The 25,023-nt window shown below is 44.6% G+C and overlaps 3 protein-coding genes across 3 annotated transcripts; all 3 read left to right on the top strand.

Annotated features, from left to right (window-relative positions):
- The first annotated feature begins 110 nt into the window (after nucleotides 1-110).
- hells (helicase, lymphoid specific) lies at nucleotides 111-11,718 on the top strand. The gene is made up of 23 exons (XM_079729227.1): nucleotides 111-391; nucleotides 522-622; nucleotides 910-1,028; nucleotides 1,203-1,325; nucleotides 1,531-1,572; nucleotides 1,676-1,709; nucleotides 1,846-1,904; nucleotides 1,996-2,037; nucleotides 2,340-2,579; nucleotides 2,958-3,140; nucleotides 4,853-4,996; nucleotides 5,346-5,542; nucleotides 6,843-6,936; nucleotides 7,272-7,436; nucleotides 7,732-7,895; nucleotides 8,372-8,516; nucleotides 8,703-8,786; nucleotides 9,000-9,119; nucleotides 9,340-9,456; nucleotides 9,750-9,909; nucleotides 10,262-10,358; nucleotides 10,811-10,887; nucleotides 11,196-11,718. Exons 1-23 carry the CDS (start codon nucleotides 375-377, stop codon nucleotides 11,282-11,284), a joined length of 2,613 nt encoding a protein of 870 aa, XP_079585353.1. The 5' UTR covers nucleotides 111-374; the 3' UTR covers nucleotides 11,285-11,718.
- Nucleotides 11,719-12,027: 309 nt separating this feature from the next.
- calhm3 (calcium homeostasis modulator 3) lies at nucleotides 12,028-17,689 on the top strand. Its single transcript, XM_079729231.1, has 5 exons — nucleotides 12,028-12,061; nucleotides 12,403-12,705; nucleotides 15,989-16,116; nucleotides 16,344-16,471; nucleotides 16,802-17,689. The coding sequence occupies exons 2-5, from the start codon at nucleotides 12,419-12,421 to the stop codon at nucleotides 17,315-17,317; spliced, it is 1,059 nt and encodes a 352-aa protein (XP_079585357.1). The 5' UTR covers nucleotides 12,028-12,061; nucleotides 12,403-12,418; the 3' UTR covers nucleotides 17,318-17,689.
- A 1,630-nt stretch (nucleotides 17,690-19,319) lies between these two features.
- Nucleotides 19,320-21,710, top strand: LOC307070661 (calcium homeostasis modulator protein 2-like). The gene is given in 5 exon segments (XM_079729230.1): nucleotides 19,320-19,525; nucleotides 19,528-19,543; nucleotides 19,822-19,930; nucleotides 19,932-20,522; nucleotides 21,002-21,710. Coding segments are annotated over 5 exon segments (1,143 nt in total). The 5' UTR covers nucleotides 19,320-19,503; the 3' UTR covers nucleotides 21,407-21,710.
- Nucleotides 21,711-25,023: the final 3,313 nt, after the last annotated feature.

Genomic DNA, 25,023 nt, shown 5'->3' with positions numbered 1-25,023 from the left:
TTATTTGAAATTGCAATTGTAGGAGACCCCTACTAATGTTATTTGGTTTCTACTTTCTCCGCGCGAAACCCATCTTGTCCCTCCCACTCGACTGCTGGCGAGGAGAGGAACACATGCTGCTGCATTTTTGTTCTTAGCGTGTTATAATTCTCTTTTAGAAAATACTACTTGAAAATATATCTGTACTTGTCGTACACTGTGAAGCATCCTTTTTTAAACTCGTTTTCACCCGGCACGCATTAACCATTCTTTGTTGATTCCTTTGTCAAGGGGCTTGTTTTCGGTCTTTGGTCCTGTTTAAATTGGAAGAACTATCGGTCAAAAGACAAAACTTTAATTGGACTTTCTAGCGGTCTGCTTCTTCTGATTGACAAATGGCAGATGTGACATGGTCAGTATTTTGCATGCAACCCGGCTAGTCTTAACATGCTGTTAAAACGTGGTGCGGTGCCTAAAAAGGTGGCACACTTTTCTCAAAAACCTGACCACCTTTTCTTTATTTTTAATGTTAACTTCTGCAGTTCAAAGGAAGGAGCTCGGAGTGTGTCCCCGCAGTGTCCTAAACCCGACGAGTCGGAGGTGCCCCTTGGCACCGCCATGGAGACTCAGCCGCCTCCACCTGGTCTGTTCACTTTGTTACTCATTGATCATTCAGCTGAAGACAGCATGGCCTCGGCTCTCATACCAATGTACTTTATTAGTCAACCAATTTGGTTGCGCTTTTCAGGGAAGCAATGAAACATTTTTTCTTTTGTAACTATTTATTTCTGTTCTGAAACAGATTAGCATTCATTTATACACATTTTTAAGTTATTGGGTTTTATATAACACATCGGAGTTACGCGTCCACAATGGGCAATTTCTCGGGTCTAACTTTGAATAACAACCTCGTGTTTCTTTTCTCAAAAGTTGAAGGAGTAAAGACAGAGAATGAGTCCTCTGGTGGTATGATCACAAAAGAAATGGTGGAAGAGGAGAAGAAGTTGACAGACAAATCCGAAGAAATGGACAAGGAGGTGATTGAAAAGGTTCGTTCCTATGATATGGTAGTTGTTGTTTTTCAAACGACGTCAATGACGTTGGTTCCTGCATTCGTTCAGATACTCCCTGCCATTCTGTGATGGTGGAGATGACTTCCTTGAATCATGATGCTAAGTGAATTTATTTTATAAACTTTTGTGATGAACCTACGTCCACGGAAGGCCCGTGAGTCCATTGTACGGGACTCCCACGATATGCGCTTCAAGAGACTCCAGCATCTGCTTGAGAAGAGCAACATCTACTCCAAGTTCCTGCTGACTAAAATGGAGCAGCAGCAACAAGAGGTAAGTGTTCTTCTTGTGAGGGACTTCAAGTGTTTATTGGATGTTTCCTATTGAAGGAACTGCTGTAAAAGAAGGTAAGCATATGCAAATACTATAAGATACATGTTAATGGGAGGAATGTGTGATTTCGATATTTGCTCTAGACAGTGCCGTTTTATCAGGGAGAAGGCATAACCAGCCTTTTTTTCTTTTTGTTTGTTTTCAGGAGAAGGCCAAGAAAGAAAAGCAACAAAAAAAGTCTAAGAAGGTAAAATAACATAATTATAAAAAGGTTAATTAATGTGATGTTTCCCTCACAGTTCATAACTTTATTACATACCTTGAAATTTGCATCTTCCCTACCTTGATAGGTGACGAAAAAGGATGAACCTGCCATGGAAAAAGGTATCTATACCTAAAGTAGCAACTTTCAACACTGTTATTAGTCCTATATTCTGAATTTATTTTCATATAAATACTAAATTGCTGTGTATTGAGCCATGCGACTAATTTATTTTATTAAATCAATAATTTTTTCAAGCAACCTCAAAGAAGCGCAAGAAAGATGACTACAAGATAGCTGATGTCATGTCCAAAGAGGTACGCTCTTCTGAAGCTACGCTAACCTAGTGCGCTAGCAGCTCCTGTGTTTTTGAGTTTTTATTAAGTCTTATTTTTTGCTGTGTTTCAGGAAATTATGTTGAAGTCGAAGAAAATGAAACTAGAAGAAGAGGTAGGACCACTTGATGTACACTGATGACACTACATTTTATTGTCTTTAGTGAAACAATTTTATTCTTTTATTGTGTTTGCTGTTAATCAATAGGTTTTTTCTGCCCCAATGATTACCAAAACTTGGAAAACATTTATGGAAATATGTAACCCAATTTTAGATATTTTTTTATACAGTCCCCTTCCCTATTCACTCTGACCCACATCGCCCCCCCCCTGCTGCAAGCCCCTTATTGAACCAAGAGTCCCACAGGTGGGACACCAGTATGCCTCGAATGAAACCCTTCTCTTTTGTCTCTCCAGGAGCAGACAGCGTCTTCTTCAAAACGGAAGAAGAACGTGGAGGAGGAGGACCTGGAGAAGATGAGCGACTCCAACACGGACATCAAGAGCCGTCTTTCGGAGGCCATGCAGGACAGCGCCAAGCACCAGCTGGACCCGAAGAGGACCTTTGAAGGGAAGCCGGTGCCAGCCCAACAGCCCCGCCTCTTCACCGGGGGGGCGATGCGCTGGTACCAGATAGAGGGAATCGAATGGCTGCGGGTGAGAGGACGCTTCCTTGGGTTAAGGATTTTGGTGTTTCATTTTTTTATTGGGGCGTTGTAGTTCCTTTTTTTCATGGTCTGTAGTTCCTTATTTGAAGTTTGAATTTGACGTCTCAAAGGCTGAGGTTACGGTTGCAACGCTACTTTGAAGTTCTTTAGACAACGTCCCAATTGCTGAGTTTGTGGTTCCGGGTTAGTTTCTGTGGAATCTTCGTCAAACATGGTTTGAGTTATGCTTTCTTTTGAAGTGCTAGTTCTGCTATTATTTGAGTCTAGAGTCCATGTGATTGATCGCCCGCAATAGGAGCACCTATTCCATAACAGCCGTCATCCATCCCTTCCCATAGGGTATTAAATGTGTCTGGTCTCTCTCTAGATGCTGTGGGAGAACGGTATCAACGGCATCCTGGCAGACGAGATGGGCTTAGGGAAGACCATCCAGTGCATCGCCCACGTGGCCATGATGGTGGAGCGTGGCGTGCTGGGCCCTTTTCTGGTGGTGGCCCCACTCTCCACGCTGCCCAACTGGATCCGAGAGTTCATGCGCTTCACGCCCACGGTACCTAGCTCACTCACGTGTTGATAGTTGTTTGTCAACGTGAAATAACTGCACATGCACAGCAATAGCGATCTTTTTCACGAAATTGGACCTGCACAAACTATATATTATAAGAAAGCTGATGAAAATATATATTATATGAAAGCTGTATATTATATGAAAGCTCCACTTATTCCGACAGTCCAAACCATATCATTCTGTGACTAAAACTCACAAATAACAACTTAAGAAGAAACGTCCCCTTTTCTTTTAACAACCAAATGAAGTTTTAGCTTTATGATTTTTGTCCACAAAGTTGATTCTGATCAAATAAAACCACCATAAACAGATTATCCAGTGTCTGGGCCAAATTTTGCAACTAAACATCGTGTTTACAATCAATGACTAAAGCCTCATTTCCACCGGGGACGTAAGCGCCGCGGTCACCGCTGCTGATCGCTGCAACTCTAATCAATGAAACCATTTCCACCGGGCGCGCTGCGGAACATCTCAGCAGCGTCCCAGGAGCGGCACGCCGCGCCGCAGCGCTATAATTCCGCAGCGCTATCATTCCGCAGCACTTCTATTTTTGACGCGAGCCGTTGCTGAACCGCGTCAATTTCAACAGAGCAGATCGAGCCGGGCAGGAAGTGAAAAAGTAAAAGCCATAGAGCATCCGGTCAATTTTCAAAATAAAACACAATACTCAGCTCATGTAGCCTATCAGAACTTCACATCAACATTACGTCATGACCGGTGGCACCAGGTCAGCAGTCAATCAATCAAAGGGTCTCAGAGGGTCGGCAACATGGACGACGAGAGATTGTCGAAGTGGAGCAACATAAAATAATTGATGAAATAAATCATCCTTTTTATAAGGACAATGTCAGGAAGGACAAAGCCTGGCATTTAATTGCAGTAGTTTTAGGAGTGGAAGGTGAGTACATTAGGTTTAGGATTATCGCGTGATCTTGTGATCTCGCGACAGGGCAGAGTTCGTACATTTGCATAAAATCATGCAGGTCTACATATAAATGGGCGATAGCTTTAATAGGTTGCAACGTTGGACTGAAATCACTTCATGGCACGATATGACCGTTCGATAAATAAGTAAACAAAGAAGTTTGTTATTTTTAATAGGTTGCAACGTTGGACTGAAATCATTTCATGGCACGATATGACCGTTCGATAAATAAGTAAACAAAGAGAAGTTTGTTATTTTTTAAACACATGTGCGGAGGCTAACATTCTGCTTCAGTCTGAGCTAGTTTGAGTTTTCTGAGCCCCCCCAAAACCAGGCCGGGTGCCTGGCAAAAAGAGGCCCGTTCATGATTCTGATTTTAATTTGGGCAAGTGAACATCACATTCGGGCAAGTTGAACACGACCTGTACTTGCCCAATGGGCAAGTGCTTTTGAAACCTAAGTGTCAACCCCTGTGCGTGGTTGTTTTTCAGTTTGGTTGCCTTTGTTGGATGGACAGGAATTTTGCTTATAGCCAAGGGACAATTTGATCCGTTGTTTGGTCTCTCTTTGGGGGCGATTATTGGCCTAAAACACCTGGATATCTGAAATGAGAGACTTAAAAATTGTTATGAAATTGTTAACCATTTTAGATATGATCGATTTATTAATTCACTATTATTCTATGAAAATAGACAATACTTTAGTTTGTCTTGTATGAGTTGATCCGGGTCTTTGACAAATATCAGATTTTATGTATGCGTGGTCCTAGGTGCCGGTCCAGCTCTACCACGGGCCCGCAAAGACGAGGCCCGATCTGCTGAAGGTGATCCGGAAGCCCCAGGGGCCCCACAACATGTGCCCCGTGGTCATCACTTCCTTTGAGATCGCCATGTTTGACAGGAAGGTCCTACAGGTATGCACAGAGCAGCATTGGTCGTTGAACCTCGGTAGTTTGGCTAAATATCGAACACCCTAACCCTATGAACTGTTTTTGTGAATTTGTCTTTTTTGCACAAATTGTATTGGGTGCAAAATATTGTATGAATGGGCTGTTCCATTCGCAGTCTGCAATCTAACTTAAGCAAGCCACTGTAAACCCTATGTGCTCCTTCGTTACCTAAATCTGAATTCACTGTGATCTAGTTTGGACGAAAACTGAACCTTATCTTTTGTCTGAGAAATTAGCAAAGGCTACACTAATATGATTTCCAGGAACTCCTCCCGGTAACACAACATTCTTGTCCCTCCTGCCACTCCTGCAGGGGTTCCATTGGAAATACCTCATTGTGGACGAGGGCCACAGGATCAAGAACCTCAACTGCCGGCTGGTGCAGGAGCTGAAGCTGCTGCACACCGACAACAAGCTGCTGCTGACGGGCACGCCGCTGCAGAACAACCTGTCGGAGCTCTGGTCCCTGCTCAACTTCCTGCTGCCAGAGGTCTTCGATGACCTCAAGAGGTATGAGGGGAATGTTGGTGGCGTCGATTGTGTGACCTCAGACCTTGGTGGTGTTAAAAGGGGGAGGGTTTGGTTGTATTACAGTGCCAATATGATGGGCTTGGTTTTTAACAGTTTCCATTAGGGCTGTCCCCGACTCAGAATTTTCTGAGTCAAATCTCTTCCAGAGATTCGACTTTTCGGCGGCCGTGCGGGGCAGGTCTTTTGGAGGTTTAAAAAATGAGTTTTCTTTCTATTAACACTCTGTTTGGGTAGGCTATAGGCCTTTTTATATATGCTTGCGCGTTGCGCTCATTACGTTCTCACCTGAACAGTTTTCTGTCAATCAAACTCGTCGGAATTGTAGCTCATGTATAGGCTAGTGGATAATCCACTATATGAGCCCCGTGTTCACAATCTGATTGCATTTATTGAGCCCGAAAGAATACACAGCGCTCTGTCGTCACACAGCGCTGTGTCGCCACACTGACTGCGATCCTAGAGAAAATGTAGCAATAATGTAAGGGGTGACAGCCGCTTCCCTCTGCGAGATTCTGTCTAGCAAACAAAGTTACAATGAATCAATCGCCACAGTGACATGGACAGTGTCTAAATAAAGCTTCTCTTTATTATTATCATTAGAGCTATGATGCAAATGGTGAATATTAAGCCTGCGGTGGCATCTGTACGCGCAGTTTGCAATTTATTTTCAGCACCAACTGCCGCTGCAGAAGAATAATAAAAAGTCACAATAAATGTGTCAATTCATGCATATGGTCTGACACGTCTACACTATAGGTTGGGTCTTTTAAAAAAAATAATAAAGGAAGACGGCGGGAAACCCCTCAGTCGACTCAGAGAATCTGAGTCGACTGAGGGGTTTCCCGACAGATGATTCGAATCATCGACTTTCAGGGGACAGCCCTAGTTTCCATAGTGCCCTGTATTTAGTAAGTGCTGAGAGCTCACTGGGGATTTCAAAGTAGGACTACGGAGTCTTACTCTAACTTCATTCTTAGAATGATAACACAATATATCAATATTTTACTTTTTTCACTCAACAAAAAACGTCCTATTGGGTGAAGATTCTTACAGCCCTAGAATGCTTGCCAATTTTTATATAACAATAAATACATTAAATGATATGTGCCTGTAACATCCAACGTCCAAATTGGAAATAAGATATCAATGGTTTATTTGGAAAGAAGCTTGACAAAGATGAGAGAGGGAATACTTTTACTTGCGTTTACTTGCGTATCCGTTGCAGAGTTCAGAGTTGATTCACCGTCGTCTTCGTCTTCCTTCTCCTCTTCTCCTCTAGCTTTGAGTCATGGTTTGACATCGACACCATCAAAAGTGATGGGGTTGTGGTGGCCAACGAGCGAGAGGAGAAGGTCCTCCACATGCTGCACCAGGTACGCATAATATATGAACATCCTTAAGATCATCCTTGGCCCTAAAATAACATTTCAGTGTTCCCAAGGGACCCAACCGCACACTTGAGCGTCGTCAGGCCACAACCCACCTCCAACTGGTCGCAAACCATTTTTTGTTGCGACCCGGCCCAGTTGGAGGTGGGTCATGGCCTGACAGCGCTCAGAAAACCCATTTTGGCTTGTGACACAAACTCAAAAACAAGCCACTGTTATAAACGATCATGTGTTGCACCCTCAGGTTTTGAGAGCACGCACTTCCATCGCCCTTTTTCTGACTCCGGCTCCCGTTCTTCTTGTGTTGTTTTGCGTCACAGATCCTGACTCCGTTCCTGCTGCGGAGGCTGAAGGCGGACGTGACGCTGGAGGTCCCTCCCAAGAAGGAGATCATCGTGTACGCCCCGCTGACCCTCAAGCAGGAGACCTTCTACAAGGCTGTGGTGGACAAGAGCATCAGCAAGCTGCTTGGCCGGGAGAATACGGTAACAAACCTTTTTAGTTTTGTTACGTTTTGCACACAGGGCGCCTTCTTGTTTGGAATTTGTATTTGAGCTTCACGGGAGGGATTGATCTGAAAATAAAATGCCCTCTTTAACATTAGATTTATGGGCGATAACGAGATGAGTCAAAGTGGCAGTGTGTACCTGGAACGATGATTTTAATTATCGGAATGCACCTGTTATTACCACATGTCCATGCAGATTCTCGACTCCCTCTTTTCAATCTGGTCTTCATTGTAACTCGTTAACAAATCAATTAAAACATGATTTCTGTTAGTATTTCTCAGAGAGCGTCCTCCCGACGACGTCGACGGCCAGCGGCAGGCCCAGCCGACGCAGCAAGAGATTGGTGAACTACGACGAGAAACCAAATGAGAGCGAGACCCCCAAAGCGCTGGAGAGATACCTGGATAAGATCCGCAAGGAGAACGAGGAGCAGAGGTCAGCAGAGGAGCAGCCATGCATGCACTCACGCACCTCACACCTTTAGCACATGGAAAATCCACATTATGAGTCAAAAACGACCTGTCTGGGATTGTGTTCCGATTAAACAACAAGCTATTTATTAATATACGTTTGTTTGTGGCAGGTATACCAGCTTAAATATGCTTTTTTTGTGAATTGCGGAATGACAACAATAAACCAGATATTTTTACTAAAAAAATATCTGAATGCCTGCATACATTGCCTCTTCGATTTGTATTTGATTAGACGGGGAATACAGGGTTGAATACATGGAGAAATGATAATTGTCTCACTTCTTTGATTTGATTTTTGATGTGCCAAATATTAGTTAGATTTGGGCAAAGCAACCTCCGCAGGTTGGTCATAACATAAGAAAAGTATGTCGAGCCCTAAAATGACTTCATCGTTAATAGCTTACATTAAGCCTCGTGTTCAACCCCCTCCCACTCCAGCGCCGGACCTGTGCTGGCGCTGAAGGATTTACTGAACACCCAAGTCAACCTGAAGCTCCAGAATATCCTGATGCTGCTGAAGAGGTGTTGCAACCACCCCTACCTGGTGGAGTACCCCCTAGACCCCGCCACGCAGGAGTTCCAGGTGACCACTAGGAGGGGCCGCATTGTATCTAACCAATCTTTCATTTTTGATTTGTTTGTGCGTCCCAAACTTTGGAATGTTAACCACCAACCACAAGACCGGTATTAAGCAGCATATACCATGAATAGAAAGTGACAAGGAAGACTGAATAACGATTGTAGTCGTCATGTCCTTTGGTCTCCTCAGATCGACGAGGAGCTGGTGAAGAGCTCGGGGAAGTTCCTCATCCTGGACCGAATGCTCCCTGCCCTCAAGAAGAGGGGCCACAAGGTAAAAGGGATGGGGTCCACACTGTTTCGACACTGGATTTGTGCTGGTTTAACTTTTTGTTTTGATTTGAACACAAACAGAAAGCTATTCTAGAGCAGCAAAGCATTTTGTCCATTCCGATGCCATGCGACTCCATGTCCTCTCTGGTGGGCACTAGCACCTGGGTGGTGGGGTCCTAGCGTTTCTTAACGTTGAGTCGGTCTGTGTTCTCAGGTGCTGGTGTTCAGCCAGATGACGTCCATCCTGGACCTGCTGGTGGACTACTGCTACCTGCGGGGCTTCGAGTACAGCCGGCTGGACGGCAACATGTCCTACGCAGACCGTGATGAAAACGTGAGTTCACATTGCGGTGATTCCCAGACGACTTTACAGGGGCTCTATCTATTGCGGAAAGAGTAGAGACCCAACGAAATGTTTGGTATCCGTGTTGGTCGTCGGAGCATTACAAAACAAATTCGGAATCAGCCTAAAGTAGCTGAGGTTTGTTGGTACTTCATAGTTGAAAAATAATCCATAATAACGGCCATTCTCCCCCCCCCCCCCCCCCTCCCAGATGACGAAGTTTGCAGAAGACCCAGAAGTCTTCCTCTTCCTGCTGAGCACGCGAGCCGGAGGCCTGGGCATCAACCTCACCTCTGCTGACACCGTGATCATCTTTGACAGCGACTGGGTGAGTGGTCCTTCACTCACGCATACCGAGGCTTTACTTAGTTTGAGATTACATGTAGAGCTGTATCACCCTGCTTGAGATTGAGTGAGATAGAAAAAATGCAGCCATATTTGATAGACTTGGGTCTGACTTAAGTATTGCATGTGTTTGAACTTGTATCTGATACTAGTGTCTTTATTTTGCGCTAACGTTATGCAACATGACATCAGGGCACACATGGGCTCCACAAGTGGATGGGTTATGTTAAATCCCCTTTCTGTGTGTTCATCATATGTTCCCTCCCTCCCCTGCAGAACCCCCAGGCGGACCTGCAGGCCCAGGACCGATGCCACCGCATTGGGCAGACCAAGCCTGTGGTGGTGTACCGTCTGGTCACGGCCAACACCATCGACCAGAAGATCCTGGAGCGAGCCTCCGCCAAGAGGAAGCTGGAGCAGATGGTCATCCACAAGAGTGAGCCCTGATTCTACCTCCTCACCCTAGGGTGAAACAGAGTTCCCCTGCTTTCTGTTGGGAGGATTCGGTTGGTTTCAGTTTTGACGATTCGGTTGATTTAAATTGGGAGGTTGATTTCAGTTGGAAGGATGAGGCTTAGAGGAACGACCGCTTGTTCATATTGCAAAACCATATTTTGGGTTAAAGCCATTTAAATGGTAGAAGTATGTTTAACTTGTGGCTAAGGATGTTACTACATTTTAGGCTTTCACTCTATTTCATGAGTCCCTTAAAGAGTTGCTACTGCTTAAAATAATCCTATTCACAAACCTTGAAATGTAAATCGATGTTGGGTCATCCTGTGCCTCAGATAAGTTCAAGGGAGGGAGGGAGGACCTGGCCCCGGCTAAGAGCTGCCTGGACCTGGACGAGCTGATGGGGATGCTGATGGCCAGGGAGGCTGAGCGGTAAGAGACACGTCCCAGGGAAACGCTCAGCTTCACGGGCCGTCGTATACTGTTAATGTTGTCGAGCAAAAGCTTGTCTCCAAAGAGACTTGAGGTGAATTCAGAACGGAACGCAGCTCCAAGGTAAACGACCGATCATAGATTGACGGTTGTACTCGGAGACGGAAACTCTAATCCCCTGAAAGTGCCAGTGACCTAATACAAGTCAACTCAATTAACGTTAGATGTGCAATACTTTTATTCTACATGGAGCATGGTGCGTTTAAGCTATATCTTTCCGATGATCCGTGGCTGCCTTTGCGAATGTCGTTACACCAAAGACTATTCGATTTTTCATTCATACCACCCACTGATTATTCAACCATGAAAGTTAGGGTTATTCACGCCTCAATCCCGCGCATGGCATCGTGTAGGTGTCTTTCAACATATATTCCTCCTCTTGACTGTCTCAGGGAGGTGAAGAGCACCAAGGGGGAGGTGATCAGTGACCGGGACCTGGAGGTTCTGCTGGACCGTAGCAACATGATGGGTGAGTCCGCTGCAGAATCAGCAACCTTTTACAGAGCAGAATATAACCCTTAACGTTTTTGTGGCATCTATAGCATTTTTTCCAACTTGTTTTGATCCTTGTTGTTTTTAGTAAGTGTTTCAATTGAGACCTGAGATTTTCAACTTTGTGGACAATGAAATGCATCTTCTAAATCCATCATATTTTATAAGCCAAACGTCGGGTCATTTGTTGTTGCTACCACCTGTGTGGGGCTATCATAAACCTAGAAACCACACCTGAAGCACATCGAGGGGAACAGGTAGATTCATGCTGACCGTCTCTTCCAGACAAAGGGAGGAAGAACGTGAAGCAAGAGAAGGTGGGGGTGTTCCGGGTGATGGAGGCCAAGGACGCGTCAGAGATCCTTTTGCCCTGAGGGGGAGTCTTCGGCAAAAAATAAAACGTTAATTAACGCCGGTGTTTGTGTGTCCAGTGAAAACTGTTTTTTATATAATGTTCGAAAAATACTGTAAGTTTGCCTTTTTAAGCGGAAAAAAACACTGTTGGTCTTGCTATTGACCTTGGGTAGCTTTGTCTTCTTGTTATCCTACGACTGAAACACTGTTATAAACGTACAAGGGCGTATTTCTGCTAAAATAAAGTCCTAGTTGTGTGTGTGTAAATATATATATATATACATATTAAAAAAAGGCACGTGTAATACTTTGTGTCAATCCAGTTCAGCTATGTTCTCTGCCCATTCCAAAACCAAGCACGGTCATTTTGATTAAAGCACTTTAATGGCCCCAAAGCAAACTTGGTACATACGACTTGTATTTTTGTTGTTTTTATACAATGTCAATAAATCCTATCTCAAATATTAAACTTGTGTGTTGGTCAAGTTTAATATTGGTCTCATCTTTAAATGATTGCTTTTAACACTCGACGCCATCATCAATATGCTAATACATTCAACTATTCCTTTGGTAATAGTATATTTTTTTTATATAACATGTTTTGGCCAGGTCGGTGAATTTCACATTTCACTTGTGGACAAATTTTGGCGACTTGTTTTCAAAGCATCAGACCATAACACACACTCTTCAAAGCCTGTGTGAGGGCGGGCGGGCAGGGTGTGGCCACTTTCATAATCTGATTTGTTTACTGCTGGTGGTAGAAAGCTCGGACTCCGGCACTGCGTTTGAGCACACAGGTAGGCACACAGGTTTTATCTTTGTATTGGCATTATGTTTGCCATTTGCAATTATTAAACCGTAACTGTAAATACAAGTGCTTAAGAGATATTTAATATTTAGGTCTGTAATTTGATAACGATTTAATTCCAATGTGAGGCTGTCTGTCCTGTAGTTATACCTCATGCTCTCAACCAAATTTCCGTAGACCAGGTGATCTCTAGGCCTACATTGCAAAGACGGCTGCTCTTTTAGTTTTGTAGCCAAAATGAAAACAATGTTCCTGAAATAATTACATTTCCGAAAGTTGAAACACTTAAGTCAAGAGAATGCTTTTGTTGTTTTCTACTTAACATGCTAGAAACCAGTCGTCCACTATGGACCGCATGAAGTTGGTCCTCCAGTATTTCCAGACCAACTCAGAGTCCATCTCCAACGGTATCTGCATTGTGCTGGCGCTGGTCAGCGTCAAACTGTACACCAGCTTCGATTTCAACTGCCCCTGCCTGCCCCAGTACAATAAGCTGTACTCCATGGGCGTGATGATAGTGCCCCCGATCATCCTCTTCTTCCTGGGCGTGCTGGTGAACCGACACACCGGCATCATGATGGACGAGTGGATGAGGCCGATCGGGAAAAGGACGAAAAACCCTGCAGTGGTTAAGTGAGTCGGTTTGCCTTTCTCTTCTTTTGCTGAATATTTCTAGGACATTTTTTTCTGCTTTTTTTGTTGCCATCGTTAAGTAGGATATTTTTCAAAGCTGCTTTGATTCCGGTTTTATGTTTTAATGAAATTGTGCTCCAAAATAAAGTTAAATCAATAATTTGGATATTATCTAAATGTAATTTTAAATGAATGCTTGTAATTTAGTTTTAGTTAAATGTTCATAAAATACGTTGAGTGATTGAGGAACAAGAGGGCAAGGCATCCTAAAATCCTATTTCAAATTGAAATTGACATAGAAGAAGCTATGGGGGCCTGTAATGATCTGTAAGTTGCCAGTATTCCAAAATGATCAAATCGACTACGAAAGCATCGAGTAGCATCAAGTGTCAAATTATGAGGTTCCTTGATAGATTTATAATTTGAGTAAATAGTTTGGTCTTTGACGAAACAAAGTTTAGAAGTTAGATAGCTATTATGATGAATAATTTAAAGCCCATCCTCTCTGGAGCCGTTTGCCCCTTCTGGGCTACTGTAGGGCTACATGGCAGGCTTTACGGAGGAGGACCCACTCCCTATGTAGATATATAGGGTTCATTCTAAGGCAGGGGTTTTCAAATTGGGTGAATGTGAGCCTCCCCTTAGAAGTAGGTAAGGACAGCCGAGCCCCCCGTCCACCTGACCTAACCCACACACGCCTCTGCAGTAAATGCCATCTTTTGTGTGTTCCAGGCAATGATGACTTTCAATAACTGATCAAATGTAATTTATTTATTTATTTTTGTATTTGAAGACATTTTATTTGCACACCTTTTTTTAAAGTGCATCCATAAACGATTCTTTGCAACAGCAAATAATTTCAAACTTCATGCAGGTCTAAACACTGAACATCAGTAGGCTAACCCTATCCACAAGTCAACAAAACACACCCGATGGCTGAAATTGGTGTGGTGTGAACGACAACTGCATGTTAACAGATCGAACAGATTCACATATTTTCATTACATTTTTTTAACGATTTCAGCCACATAAAACCTCAGATTAAACAACAAACAAAACTAAACAATGGCCCAACCAATTTATGCATTCAATTTCTTTAAATTTAATTGTCCATATCAGTGGGAACAATGAGCCCTCGCTTTTGATGCGCAGAGGTGTTCGATACGGGGCTGAACTGCAGAGAAAAAATAAACGCAAGTCGTCCTCCACCTGCAGCCTTGATCCGTATTTATTTTTAATGAAGGTCAGTGCGGAAAACCCACACTCACACAAGTAGGTGAAGGTGAAGGGAATTAGGACTTTGATAGCCTTAGTGGAGATCTGGGGGAACTCGCTCTCCACAGACAACCAGAAACGCGTGATTGGCATTTCTCCCAGTCTCTGCTTCAAGTCCATATTCGAGCTGAGCTCGACCAGGGCCTCCTCATCCTGCAGGCTCAGTCCATCACGGGGTGTGGCGGGGAAAGAGAACGGATTTCTCACCCACTGATTTCCCATTGCGTCCTCTCCAAAATACTCGTCAAACTGGTCACGCAACCCATTCAAATGCGCAGTGATGACCGGTTGGACAGAGTTAAGAGGCAGCCCTGTCTTCTCCGCAACATCCTCCAGGGTTGGAAACATTTCCACCGAACCTCGTTCAACACGAGCACACCACAAGTCCAGCTTTTTCCTAAACCCAGACACTTGGTCGTGTGCCGAAAAGACGTTGCACTCTTTGCCCTGGAGAGAGGTGTTGAGGGAGTTGATCCTATCGAAGATGTCGGAGAGATAGGCCAACATAGCAAGCCAGTTCATGTCTGCCAGATGTTTTGCCAGTGGGGAGCTAATCTCGGTGAGGAAGAGGAGGACTTCTTCGCGCAAATCGCACAGCCTGGTGAGGACTCTGCCCCAAGAGAGCCACCTGACCTCGGAGTGCAGGAGCAGCTGCTGGAAGTGAGTGCCCATCTTATTGCAGAGGATTGAGAACAGACGGGCGTTTAAGGCACGTGATTTAATTAAGTTCACAATCTTGATAGCCTCATCAAGAACGGCACGCAATTTTTGCGGTATCCTTTTTGTTGCTAAAGCCTGGCGATGGATAATGCAGTGCTTCCAGACAGCCGCAGGGGCAACTGCCTGCACCTGTTTTACGAGACCTCTGTGACGGCCAGTCATTGATCTTGCCCCATCAGTGCATATCCCATAACACCGGCCCCAGTCAAGGCAATTAGCCTGGTAAAAGTTATTCAAGGCCTTGAAAAGTTCGTCAGCTGTTGTGCGGGCGGGTAAAGGAACGCAAAACAAAAAATCTTCCTGCACACTGAGCTCTTTGATGAACCGAATGTACACCATCAATTGAGCACAGTGTGCGACGTCAGTGGACTCATCCAGCTGAATGGCGTGAAAGGGGCTTTCACAAACACTAACCAGGACCTGCTCTTTGACATCACAAGCCATGTCTAATATTCATCGCTGGATGGTATTGTTGGAGATAGGGATCGCGTCTAGTTTAGCAGCAGCTGCTTCTCCCAGCATCACTGAACACATATCTCTAGCTGCAGGGAGTAGCAATGTTTCGTCAATGTTATGGGGTTTGCCTGCCTTCGCTATACGTAGCCCGACACGATAAGATGCTTCTGTCGCCTTCATGTTAATAGTGCCAAATGACTGTATTATGCTTTTTTGTGACTGCAAATCATCACGCTTCTTCTCAAAAAAACTCAACTGGCTTGTTCACTAAATTTGTGTGCTTGGTTTCAATGTGACGCCGAAGTTTGCACGGTCTCATGCTATCATTTGCTAGCACCTCCTTGCAGACCACACACTGCGGCAGAGGTGCAGCCTCGGACCCTGACCAGGTGAAACCTAACTTTAAGTGTTCAGGATCATATTTCCTACGTGTTTTGCTGGGTCCTGTCTCCTCCCTTAATGCTGACTTCTGTTGATTTGGGACAAGGAAACGATGCATTTTAAATACACGCACGCACAATAACCGATATCACGAGCTGCATACAGATTTTTTCTTTACGTGTCGCGTTTCGCGCCTCCCCAGTGGCTCTTTGGCGCCCCCCAGGGGAGGCGCGCCTCACTTATTGAAAACCGGTGTTCTAAGGTAATGAAAGCACAATTCCTATTTTCATGGGATTGTATACTAATTTAGACATACACATATAATATAATATTAAATTGTTGTCAAGTCTGTTCCTTAAGATGCCAATCAAATCCAAATCTTGTACCTTTAATTCCCTACGAACATGAGAATACCAGCACTAATACAGAGATCAACGGGGTATCTCCTTAGGTTTCTGTTCTCCGCCATGCTCCAGAGATCCCTGTTGGCCCCCATGGTTTGGATCCTGGTCACCCTGATGGACGGGAAGATCTTCATATGTGCTTTTAGCATGGGCGTAAACCCAAATACCTTTACCGGTACGTGGACGAGACCCATGTCAACCCTTGGGTTTCACTCAATGTTGTCTCTGTAAACCCAATGTTCGAATTACAACCGAGGTTTTTTTGGGTCACCAAAGCAGTCTAGGGGGTGTGTGGGTGATTTTCCCCCGGGATTTTTGGAATTGTTGTGTAAATGGCACCAAAAGCCCCTATCGCCAACATACTTCCACCCTTGGGTGAATCCTTTTGTGGTTTCTTCTCAGGAATGCCAAACAATACTGGTCTGGACGTGCACAGACTCATGGCCAAGGTTCCCTGCAAGGAGGATGCCATCTTTCAGAACAGTTCATTCCGCAAGGCAGTGTCACGCTACGTCCGCTGCTATTCCCAGGTAGGCTGGGTTTATACCTGGACACACACACCCTCACCCAAGCTCAGACATTCTGACATTCACTCACCTACACTCACACCTAATGTGCGAGTGTAAGTGCAAGTCTAATGTGCAAAAACAAAAGACACAAAAACTCCTAATAGTCTTCTGGCAGTAGGCTCTATTGGTAACAAATCCACCTGCAGAACTCTGTATTGTTCTCCTTGTGTGTTTCATACAATTAACTCAATGAGCGATTCCTTTGCGAAAAGCACCCCCTTTCCTCAACTAGTCATCCAAGACCTTCTCCAACATGACTTGTCCTCTTTTGCATGCTGTCCCCCCCTCTAGGCGATCGGCTGGTCCATCCTGCTGTTCCTCATCATGGTGGGGGCACTGGGCCGGCTCATCAAGCCCTGCTTCGACAACCACGGCAGCTCCATGCAGACGCGCTACTGGAGCAACTACCTGGATGTGGAGCAGAAACTGTTCGACGAGACTGTGGCACTGCACACCCGCGACTTTGCCCGCAAGTGCGTGGTGCAGTTCTTCGAGGGCGTGCAGGAGGAAGAGAACGAGCGGGAGGTGCTGAACCTACCCTACCCCAAGCCGCCCTTCAACGGCTACCGCCAGGTGATAGAGGACGAAGGGGGAGGAGGGGGAAGAGGAGGACGAAGTGAAAGGGAGGATGAAGAGATGAAGGTAGAGAAGCTGTATGGGATGACAAGGCAGGAGCAGGTGAACCGGATGCTGATAAAGTGGTTTGCCAGCAAGCCGGAGCTGGACGTGACCCACATCGCCCACCGCAACCGGGTCTGCATCACCTGGAAGGACTCCTACGGGAGGAGCCTCTACTCAGATGTTTAGCGCACAGAGAGAACACACAGGCAGGTGTGTTTGGTGGCTAGATGAGCGTGTGTAAATTAAAGTGCATTAAGGCTGTACAGACTGCTACAGATGCTGTGTTTTGCTTCCAGCAAAACACAGCAGTCAGTGTGTCGGGGAGTTCTGGATGAGTATGTGTCAACTAATTATAGTCTACGACTAATTATTTAGTCAACACTCATCCACAGCAACTTACCGTGTTGCCAGATCGATGCATATGTCTAAGGGCAGTCTGTATGGGCGATTAATTTAATATTTCATAAGTTTATAGATGCAAATTTTTTATTTCAAAGGATTGAAATGATGCTTATAGCTTCAAAACCCATCAAACTGTCAAATAAAGCCTCTGAATGACCTTGTTTATATCATGTGTGTAACATATATCTCAGGCATGGCAGTGTAATTGATACCCGTTCAGGTTGTAAATAAGATAACACCTTTTCCTGCTCTAGTATGACCCGATGGGCGAAGTGGGTAGGATCCTATTGCTCAACGCCTCCTTTGTGTTTGAGCCGGACCACAAGGTATGGTCTACAAGGCAGGCTGCGCACTGGGGGCTATTTGAATAGATTGGGTCCTCGGCTTAGCTCTTTTTGCATACAGGTGTTTGAGTTTACATTGGGTTGGCTCTCCTGAATACAGGGTGAACCTTCTGGCTAGCGATCAGAACGACTACCTGGGCCAAGCTACACAGCCCATTTTAACAAAGGTGAGCTTGTCTGTCATGTTTTATAATTATGATCATATATTGGTCCTCCAATATTATAGAAGACCTTGATAAAATACATTCATTAAGGATTTAACAGTTAACCCAAATATTTTAAATACAGAGATAGAAACCTCTATAAGATATTTTGAATGAGACTTGAATAAGACTTTGAATGCAGCGTTTTGTAATTATTTGTATGGACCCATGACTAAAAAAGTAATCTATGTCAGTGTAAAAATAAGTTTTATTCAAATGAGATACGGAGCATATATTTAACAATACTGTTGTGTAAAGAAATGTTGTCTAAAATTGTTTTTAAGGTGTAAAAACTTTAGAAAATGACTCTTAATGACTGACTCTTGACTGACTTGACTGACTCTCTGACTCTGAATAATCACTTAAAATACATGAAGGCCACATAATTTATAACATGAAACACCAGGCCCAGTTGGACGATAAAAATCGGCAGGACCGAAAAACGGACCACTGATTTATGGAAATAAGGGCTGGCTGTCAATGTGCCACCTCGACTATATGTGGTTAACAGGTTTCATAGCAACCATGCAAATACTCAGCACATTTAAAGCTACACCCCCCAAAAGGATTTAGGGTTTGGTATATCTATGTTAATTCACCAATATCACATGGTGCATTGTAAATCTTCGCATCCTTTGCACAAATATGATTATCTAATCATATTCCTTAAAATCTGTACTGTCTTGTAAAAACCGTATGTTTTCAAACATTCTCTTTCACTTTTTATCTCGATAGAGAGATGGATACAACTAAGAAGTTTTGAGTTGAGTCAATGCTCGGCAATGTATTCATGTTATAAATGTTTTAAAAAGAAAAGAAATCCTGAAGCACCCTTTGAAACAATGACCCAAGCCATTATTTTGTGGAAAAACACAATAATAAATCTATTCTAGGCCCTTTAATCACCATCAGGCACATGACCATTCTCTGTTTAGAAAGTTAATCTTAATAGATTAAAGTTAATTGTTTATCTATGAACATAGATCATGGGCAACTCCAATCGAGTACCTTAAAATATAATATTTTATAATAAAGTCCACTCCATAATGAAGTGAATATCGATAATCATTAAGACAACAGTCCATATGGAGATTGGGTCTAAGTACTAAGTTTGAAATAGTCATTCTTTGAACCTCTCTCACATGTGTTTCTGGTTAGTTTTTTTTTTTTTCCACAGCAAGAGGAAACCAAGGGGGTTGGTCCTGAGTGTGACTCATCATGGTTGCCCAGACTCAAACACACACACACATACACATACTTTCAAAGCCCCTCTCGCACACACAAAGGAAGCGCTCTTCTCAAATTTAGAATCGGGGAGTTTACTTTTCTCGGTCATCATTACATTCTTTGCTTTTTCTGCCGTCAGTAATAGTTCTTGGGATAGGATTTGGGATTTCTGTGGAAGTCCTTTTTCCTCAGATTGATGCCATATGACGATCCTTCAACGTAAACCATTCTGCATGGTAAGTCTTCCTGTTTGCCTACTTTGTCATCAGTTTTGGAGCCCTGCAACGCTGAGCACAAAATGTCTTTCCCACGTCTCTTTGTCTATATGTAGCTGAGTCGACTGGAGAAGAACTCCACAAGAGAACTGAATGGCTGTATTCATAAAACCTTCCTCCCAACGGCCCACTGCCTTTTGCACAAAAACAACCAGTGTCTTTATTTTCCAAAAATCAACTAGACCCCAAGACCAGACTGAAAACGACCCCACGTTCTTCTTCTCTCACCTCTACAACAGCCTGAATCAGCTTGACCACCTGAAGCGCCTTCACACCCCAGCCTCTACCCTCCATCCTCCTTTGTCCTCTACACACCACCATCTTCCCTCCATCCTCCGGCATCCTCCATTCTTCACACTCCAACCCTCCAACCAGATCCAAGATGGCGGCGGCGGCACTGGTCACGGAGAACTTCAAGTTCGTCTCACTCTTCTTCAAGAGCAAGGACGTGATGATCTTCAACGGGCTGATCGCATTGGGCACCGTGGCCAGCCAGACAGCATACAACGTGTTCGCCTTCAGCTGCCCCTGCTCCCCTGAGAGGAACCCCCGCTACGGGCTGGCCGCCATCGGAGTTCCCGCCCTGGTCTTCTTCCTCCTGGGGGTCATGATGAACCGCAGCACCTGGGACCTGCTGTCGGAATACCGCCTCAGGCGCTGCCAAAGGCTGGCCGCGGTGGCCGTGTTCGCCGTGACGGGGAACATCCTGGGCCGCGCGGCCATCGCCCCGGTCACCTGGGTGGTGATCTCGCTGCTGCAGGGGGAGGCGTACCTGTGCGCGCTCAGTGAGTTCGTCGACCCGGACACACTGGAGGGGTTTCCGAAAGAGAGGCGCAACGTCATCCATCTGATGGCCAAGTTCCCCTGCAGAGGAACAGTTCCCAGCGATCTCCTGCCCTTCTGGGAGGAGATCGAGCGACGACTGAAGTACGAGTCTCAGGTACTGAGGATCTTTGATTTTTTGTCCGTTTGACAGATGCCTAGAAGCCCCTTTTTTAACCACCAGGTGTGATTTTAATAAGCCATACCAAGCCTTTTTAAATGTCTACCCTCTAGGGACATATCAAGGGTGAGTGTCCACCCAGATGTGTGATGGTTAGCTCAAACAGGCCAACCTACCAAGTAGACTAATAACTGGCAGCATCCCCAGCGTCACACCTGCTGGTAAAATAGGGGCCCTTCAAATAACCTGGCTACTCATAAGTAGCTGAATTCTTTTTTTTTTTAATTAAGGCCTTGTAGCTGTGGCCCGCAGATGCCTCCCCTCTCTTCTTCAACCTATTTTTTGTCTGTTCTTACTCTTATCCATATAGGCAGAATAAAAAAAAAAAAAACTTCTGCATTCCTTGATCTCCGCTGAACCATTTGTTGGTTAGCATCCAGCATTTCCTCTCTCTTCACTCATCTGTTTTCTTTCAGCTGCTGGGCTGGCTGATTGTGGCGGCCATGGCAGTGGTGGTCTTCCTGATGCTGTGCGCCAAGCGCTGCTGCTCTCCCTTCGGCTCCCAGCAGGAGGAGTATTGGAGCCGCTTCCACGCCAGCGAGCAGGACCTTTTCAAACGCACGGCGGCCGTGCACGCCAACCTGGTTGCCGCCGAGAACGTCAAGAGCTTCTTTGGCTTCGTGGCGTTGGACGACGAGGAGAAGGCGCAGGTGGAGGAGCACGCCGGAGCCTCCACGCCCGTCCAGAGTGAGGACTGGAACCGCGTGGCGGGGGTCTACCTGTACCGGGAGAACGGCGGGGTGCCACTGTACAGCCGGTTGCACAAGTGGGCTCGGTACCATGTGGATAACAACACAGAGGGCATGGAGAAGCTCAGCTGATTTAGATAAAAGCTCACACTCTATGATGCGATCTGATACTTTGTATGTCCCCCGAGAAGGGGGGAGCTGGGATGGACTAGATTAAATTTCCACAACCTGGGGTTGTGATGTAACGATACGATGTAATGTTTCTCAGGTGCATTTTTTGTAAAAATGAAATCAAACGATGCAACCTGTAAACCTCCATGTTGTGCATTTTTATATAATCTAACAGTTCATTTGGGTTCTGGTGAAGAGAGGATGTGATATTTCTTGCATGCTGCAAGGCAAGCACACGCGCACGCACGCACGCACACACGCACACACACACACACACACACACGTGATCACTTGTGGTAGCTTTTTTTCCTAGGTTGTTAAGTTTTTTACTAAAGCGAAAGTAGTTGGAAGGGTATTTCCATTTGCTTGCATAAAAAGCTTGTTAGGGAAGACCGGGTATGGTTGTAATACAGGGTGAGTTGTAATAGGGCTGGGCGATATACCGGTATTAAAATTATACCGGTATATTTTTGAAAGCGATATGTAGTTGAGACAATATCGCCATACCCGTATATTATATATTATTTTGATGTTGCCTTGCGAGCGCTATTTTATAAAGCCGACCGCTGCTCTCTGAGCCTACAAGCCATGTTCAGCTGCTCAATCCCGCCCCTTACATGTACGTAGTGTTCTCCCAACCACGTTACGCACATGGACCTATCAAAAAGGTTACGCATCACAAACTTTGAACCAAAACATGGCGGACACGGTGGTAGAGAGTGAGCAGTTGGTTACAAAAAAAAGAGTTTTTGTAACCAAAGGAGTTATTTGGAGTTATTTCGGGTTTAGGATTCAAGACAAACAGCAAAGCGACGTGATTTGTAAAGCGTGCAGGAAACAGGTTACGCAAAAGGTGGAAACACTACAAATCTCTTCAGTCACCTGCAGCAAAGCCACCGACTGCTCTATGAAGAGAATGTAAAGCTACGTGGTGCGGCTGCTGCGGCCAAAGGCTCGCAGTCCCAGAATGTCTCTCTCCTGAAGCAAAGTTGCAAGCTTCATTAATCAGTGCCGTGCCTTATGACCGTAAAAGTAAGCAGTGGCGGATATAACTAATTTGCTGGCATTCCATATTGCCAAGGACATGGTCCCTATAGCCGTGGTCGAGAAAAAGGGTTTCATCAATTTGTTGAAAGCAATTGTGCCACGGTACCAATTGCCCAGCCGCAATCATTTTGCTCGGGAGGTTCTGCCAGAGATGTATGCTAAACTTGGCGGAAAGACTAGCTAAAGTGACGCATTTCGGGCTAACAACCGACATGTGGACAAGCCGCACATGCAAGCCGTATATGTGTATAACCGTGCACTTTATTGAAGATTGGGAGATGAAAACAGCGTGCCTCCAAACAAGCTATTTTCCAGACAACCACACGGGTGAACACATTGCAGAGGCTCTTCAACATGCCCTTGTTAACTGGGGGCTTGAATAAAAGGGACTCGTAGCTATAACGACAGATAACGGGAGCAACATCATCAAGGCGGTGGAGCTGAATGAGTGGCTGAGGATGCAGTGCTTTGGTCACCAACTTCATTTGGCTATTGGTAAGTGTCTCTACAGTATTATTAAAGAAATTGTTTTGAAAAACTATTATTTGCAAGCGCGTATAGACTAGGGCTTTGACTTTTGCCCAAAAATCCTATTCGAAGTTTGTTTGTTTATTAATATTAATATTCAAATATATTCAAATATTTATTAATAATATTTTGACCATTAAATGCCTTCAGTAAGACCTGGATTGGGCTTTGCAGGGTTTGTTTACCGGCGTTGCTATGGTTACCGGTCGTGCACGTTCCAACGGTTTATTAGGTATCTAATAAATCGCTGTCTAATCAATATTCACTGCCTCTTCCGTGGTCATTACAATATTGTGAATAGACTGATGTCTCTCCCTCTTGGCCTGCCCATAACAGGTTCGAATATTAAGGGCTGCCTAATATTCGTTTGAATTTTGATTTATTTTTTGATATTCTAATTATATTCGAATAACGAAGTTCGGAGTCGACGCATTCTTAAGTTGGCTGTCTTTAGCTGATTCTACCAAAGCGCTATAAACTTGGAATGGTAAATAATCTCATGGTAAAAACTAAATCACTATTTTAAACCACTTACAAGGCTAGAAGTAGCTTGACACTTCTTTGGTAGTATAATAAAGGGTCTTAACATATAAAACGAGGCATTGATAACTTTGTAAGTGTACAGATTGTTTATTAAAGAGGACATTTTATACACACAATACCATCAGTAGTTCACCCGTCTACGCCATCTGTGTTAGAGCTTGCGGGTTGACTGAAAAGCAGATCAACCATATTTATATTTTTAAGAAAGCACTCTGCTGATAAAGTTATGATTCTGATTCTCACAGGTCATGGGATGGATGACAGCCGCATCACAAGAGCCATTTCCCTGTGCAAAAAGATTGTCAGCAGCTTTTCCTACAGCTGGCTGAGGAGGAGGGTGCTCTCTGAAGTCCAGCAACAGCTTGGCCTCCCAACTCATCAGCTCATTACAGAATCTGCCACACGTTGGGGATCAAGGCAGCTGATGATCGAAAGGATCCTGGAACAAGAGGCGGCTATCACCAAGGTCCTCTCCTCTGACAAAAAGAGCCGGCACCTAGTCCTCACATGGCAGGACATTGAGGTACTGGAGACGGTCCAGAAGGCTCTAAAACCCCTCCAGGAGTTCACGAACGCTTTGTCAGGGGAGGACTATGTGACCCTTTCCTATGTCAAACCTGTCCTTCATCTTTTCAGAACGAGTACCCTGGCAGTGGAGGAAGGTGACACTGAGCTGTGCAGGTCAATAAAGTCCACCATTGTGGACTACCTTACTGATAAGCAGGGACGGCTGGTATCAATGGGCTATTGGGGCTAAGCCGTCCCTATCTTTTAGAATAAACATGAGAACATTATTAAATTAATGAAAATATTAAAATATAATAATTACTACAACTTAGAATTGGTTGATTTTGGTGCAACGGAGAAGCAACAGCACCAAATAATCACAAAAACGCAGGAGATACATATAGATATGTTGTGTGGGCTTAGAAAAGTCAGCCCAGACGATCTGTCTGGGCAAATTTTTCTAAGCCCACGCTTAAGAAAATCAGTATCCAATCGGTGTCGTCCAATCGTGATTGACAGGTGTTATGACATACCCCCTTGATTTAGAGACCATTTGGGCTAAATTAATATAGCCCAGACCAACAGTGACATTGACTCTCACTGGTGACGGTCACTGTTAGAGGCGGGAGAAAAAAGTGAAAAAAAAACCTGACCAAAATGGAGAGCGCTAATCAACCTAACGAAGTGGGCTATCTACTGACTCATCCGTTTTCGTTGATGTCTTTAGAAGAATAAAAAGAAATAAAGAGACTGGGGGCACATCGGCCAAACGATGTTCAGATAAAACAAAAGGACACGCGACAAAATCGTTCAGTTTGCACCTCTTAGTTCGAAAGGAAAGACGGCTAACGGCTAGCTTAGCTAGGAGCGCTCTCTTCCGTTTCCCTTTGCGTGCTGTTCGGAGGAGACACAGGCTTGGACCCAACAAGGGGTTGCGGATTTAAAACATGTGT

Source organism: Pollachius pollachius (assembly GCF_949987615.1).
Source record: "Pollachius pollachius genome assembly, chromosome: 2".
Taxonomy (NCBI): domain Eukaryota; kingdom Metazoa; phylum Chordata; class Actinopteri; order Gadiformes; family Gadidae; genus Pollachius; species Pollachius pollachius.
Note: the sequence above shows the minus strand (reverse complement) of the source record. Positions and strands in the feature narration are given on the sequence as shown.

Coding starts and splice junctions, on each gene's coding strand:
- hells (XM_079729227.1), top strand. Junction 8,787..8,999: donor TCAAGAAGAGGGGCCACAAG/GTAAAAGGGATG, acceptor CTGTGTTCTCAG/GTGCTGGTGTTCAGCCAGAT. Junction 9,910..10,261: donor GCAGATGGTCATCCACAAGA/GTGAGCCCTGAT, acceptor CCTGTGCCTCAG/ATAAGTTCAAGGGAGGGAGG.
- calhm3 (XM_079729231.1), top strand. CDS start 12,419: ATGGACCGCATGAAGTTGGTCCTCCAGTATTTCCAGACCAACTCAGAG. Junction 12,706..15,988: donor AAAAACCCTGCAGTGGTTAA/GTGAGTCGGTTT, acceptor GTATCTCCTTAG/GTTTCTGTTCTCCGCCATGC. Junction 16,472..16,801: donor ACGTCCGCTGCTATTCCCAG/GTAGGCTGGGTT, acceptor CCCCCCCTCTAG/GCGATCGGCTGGTCCATCCT.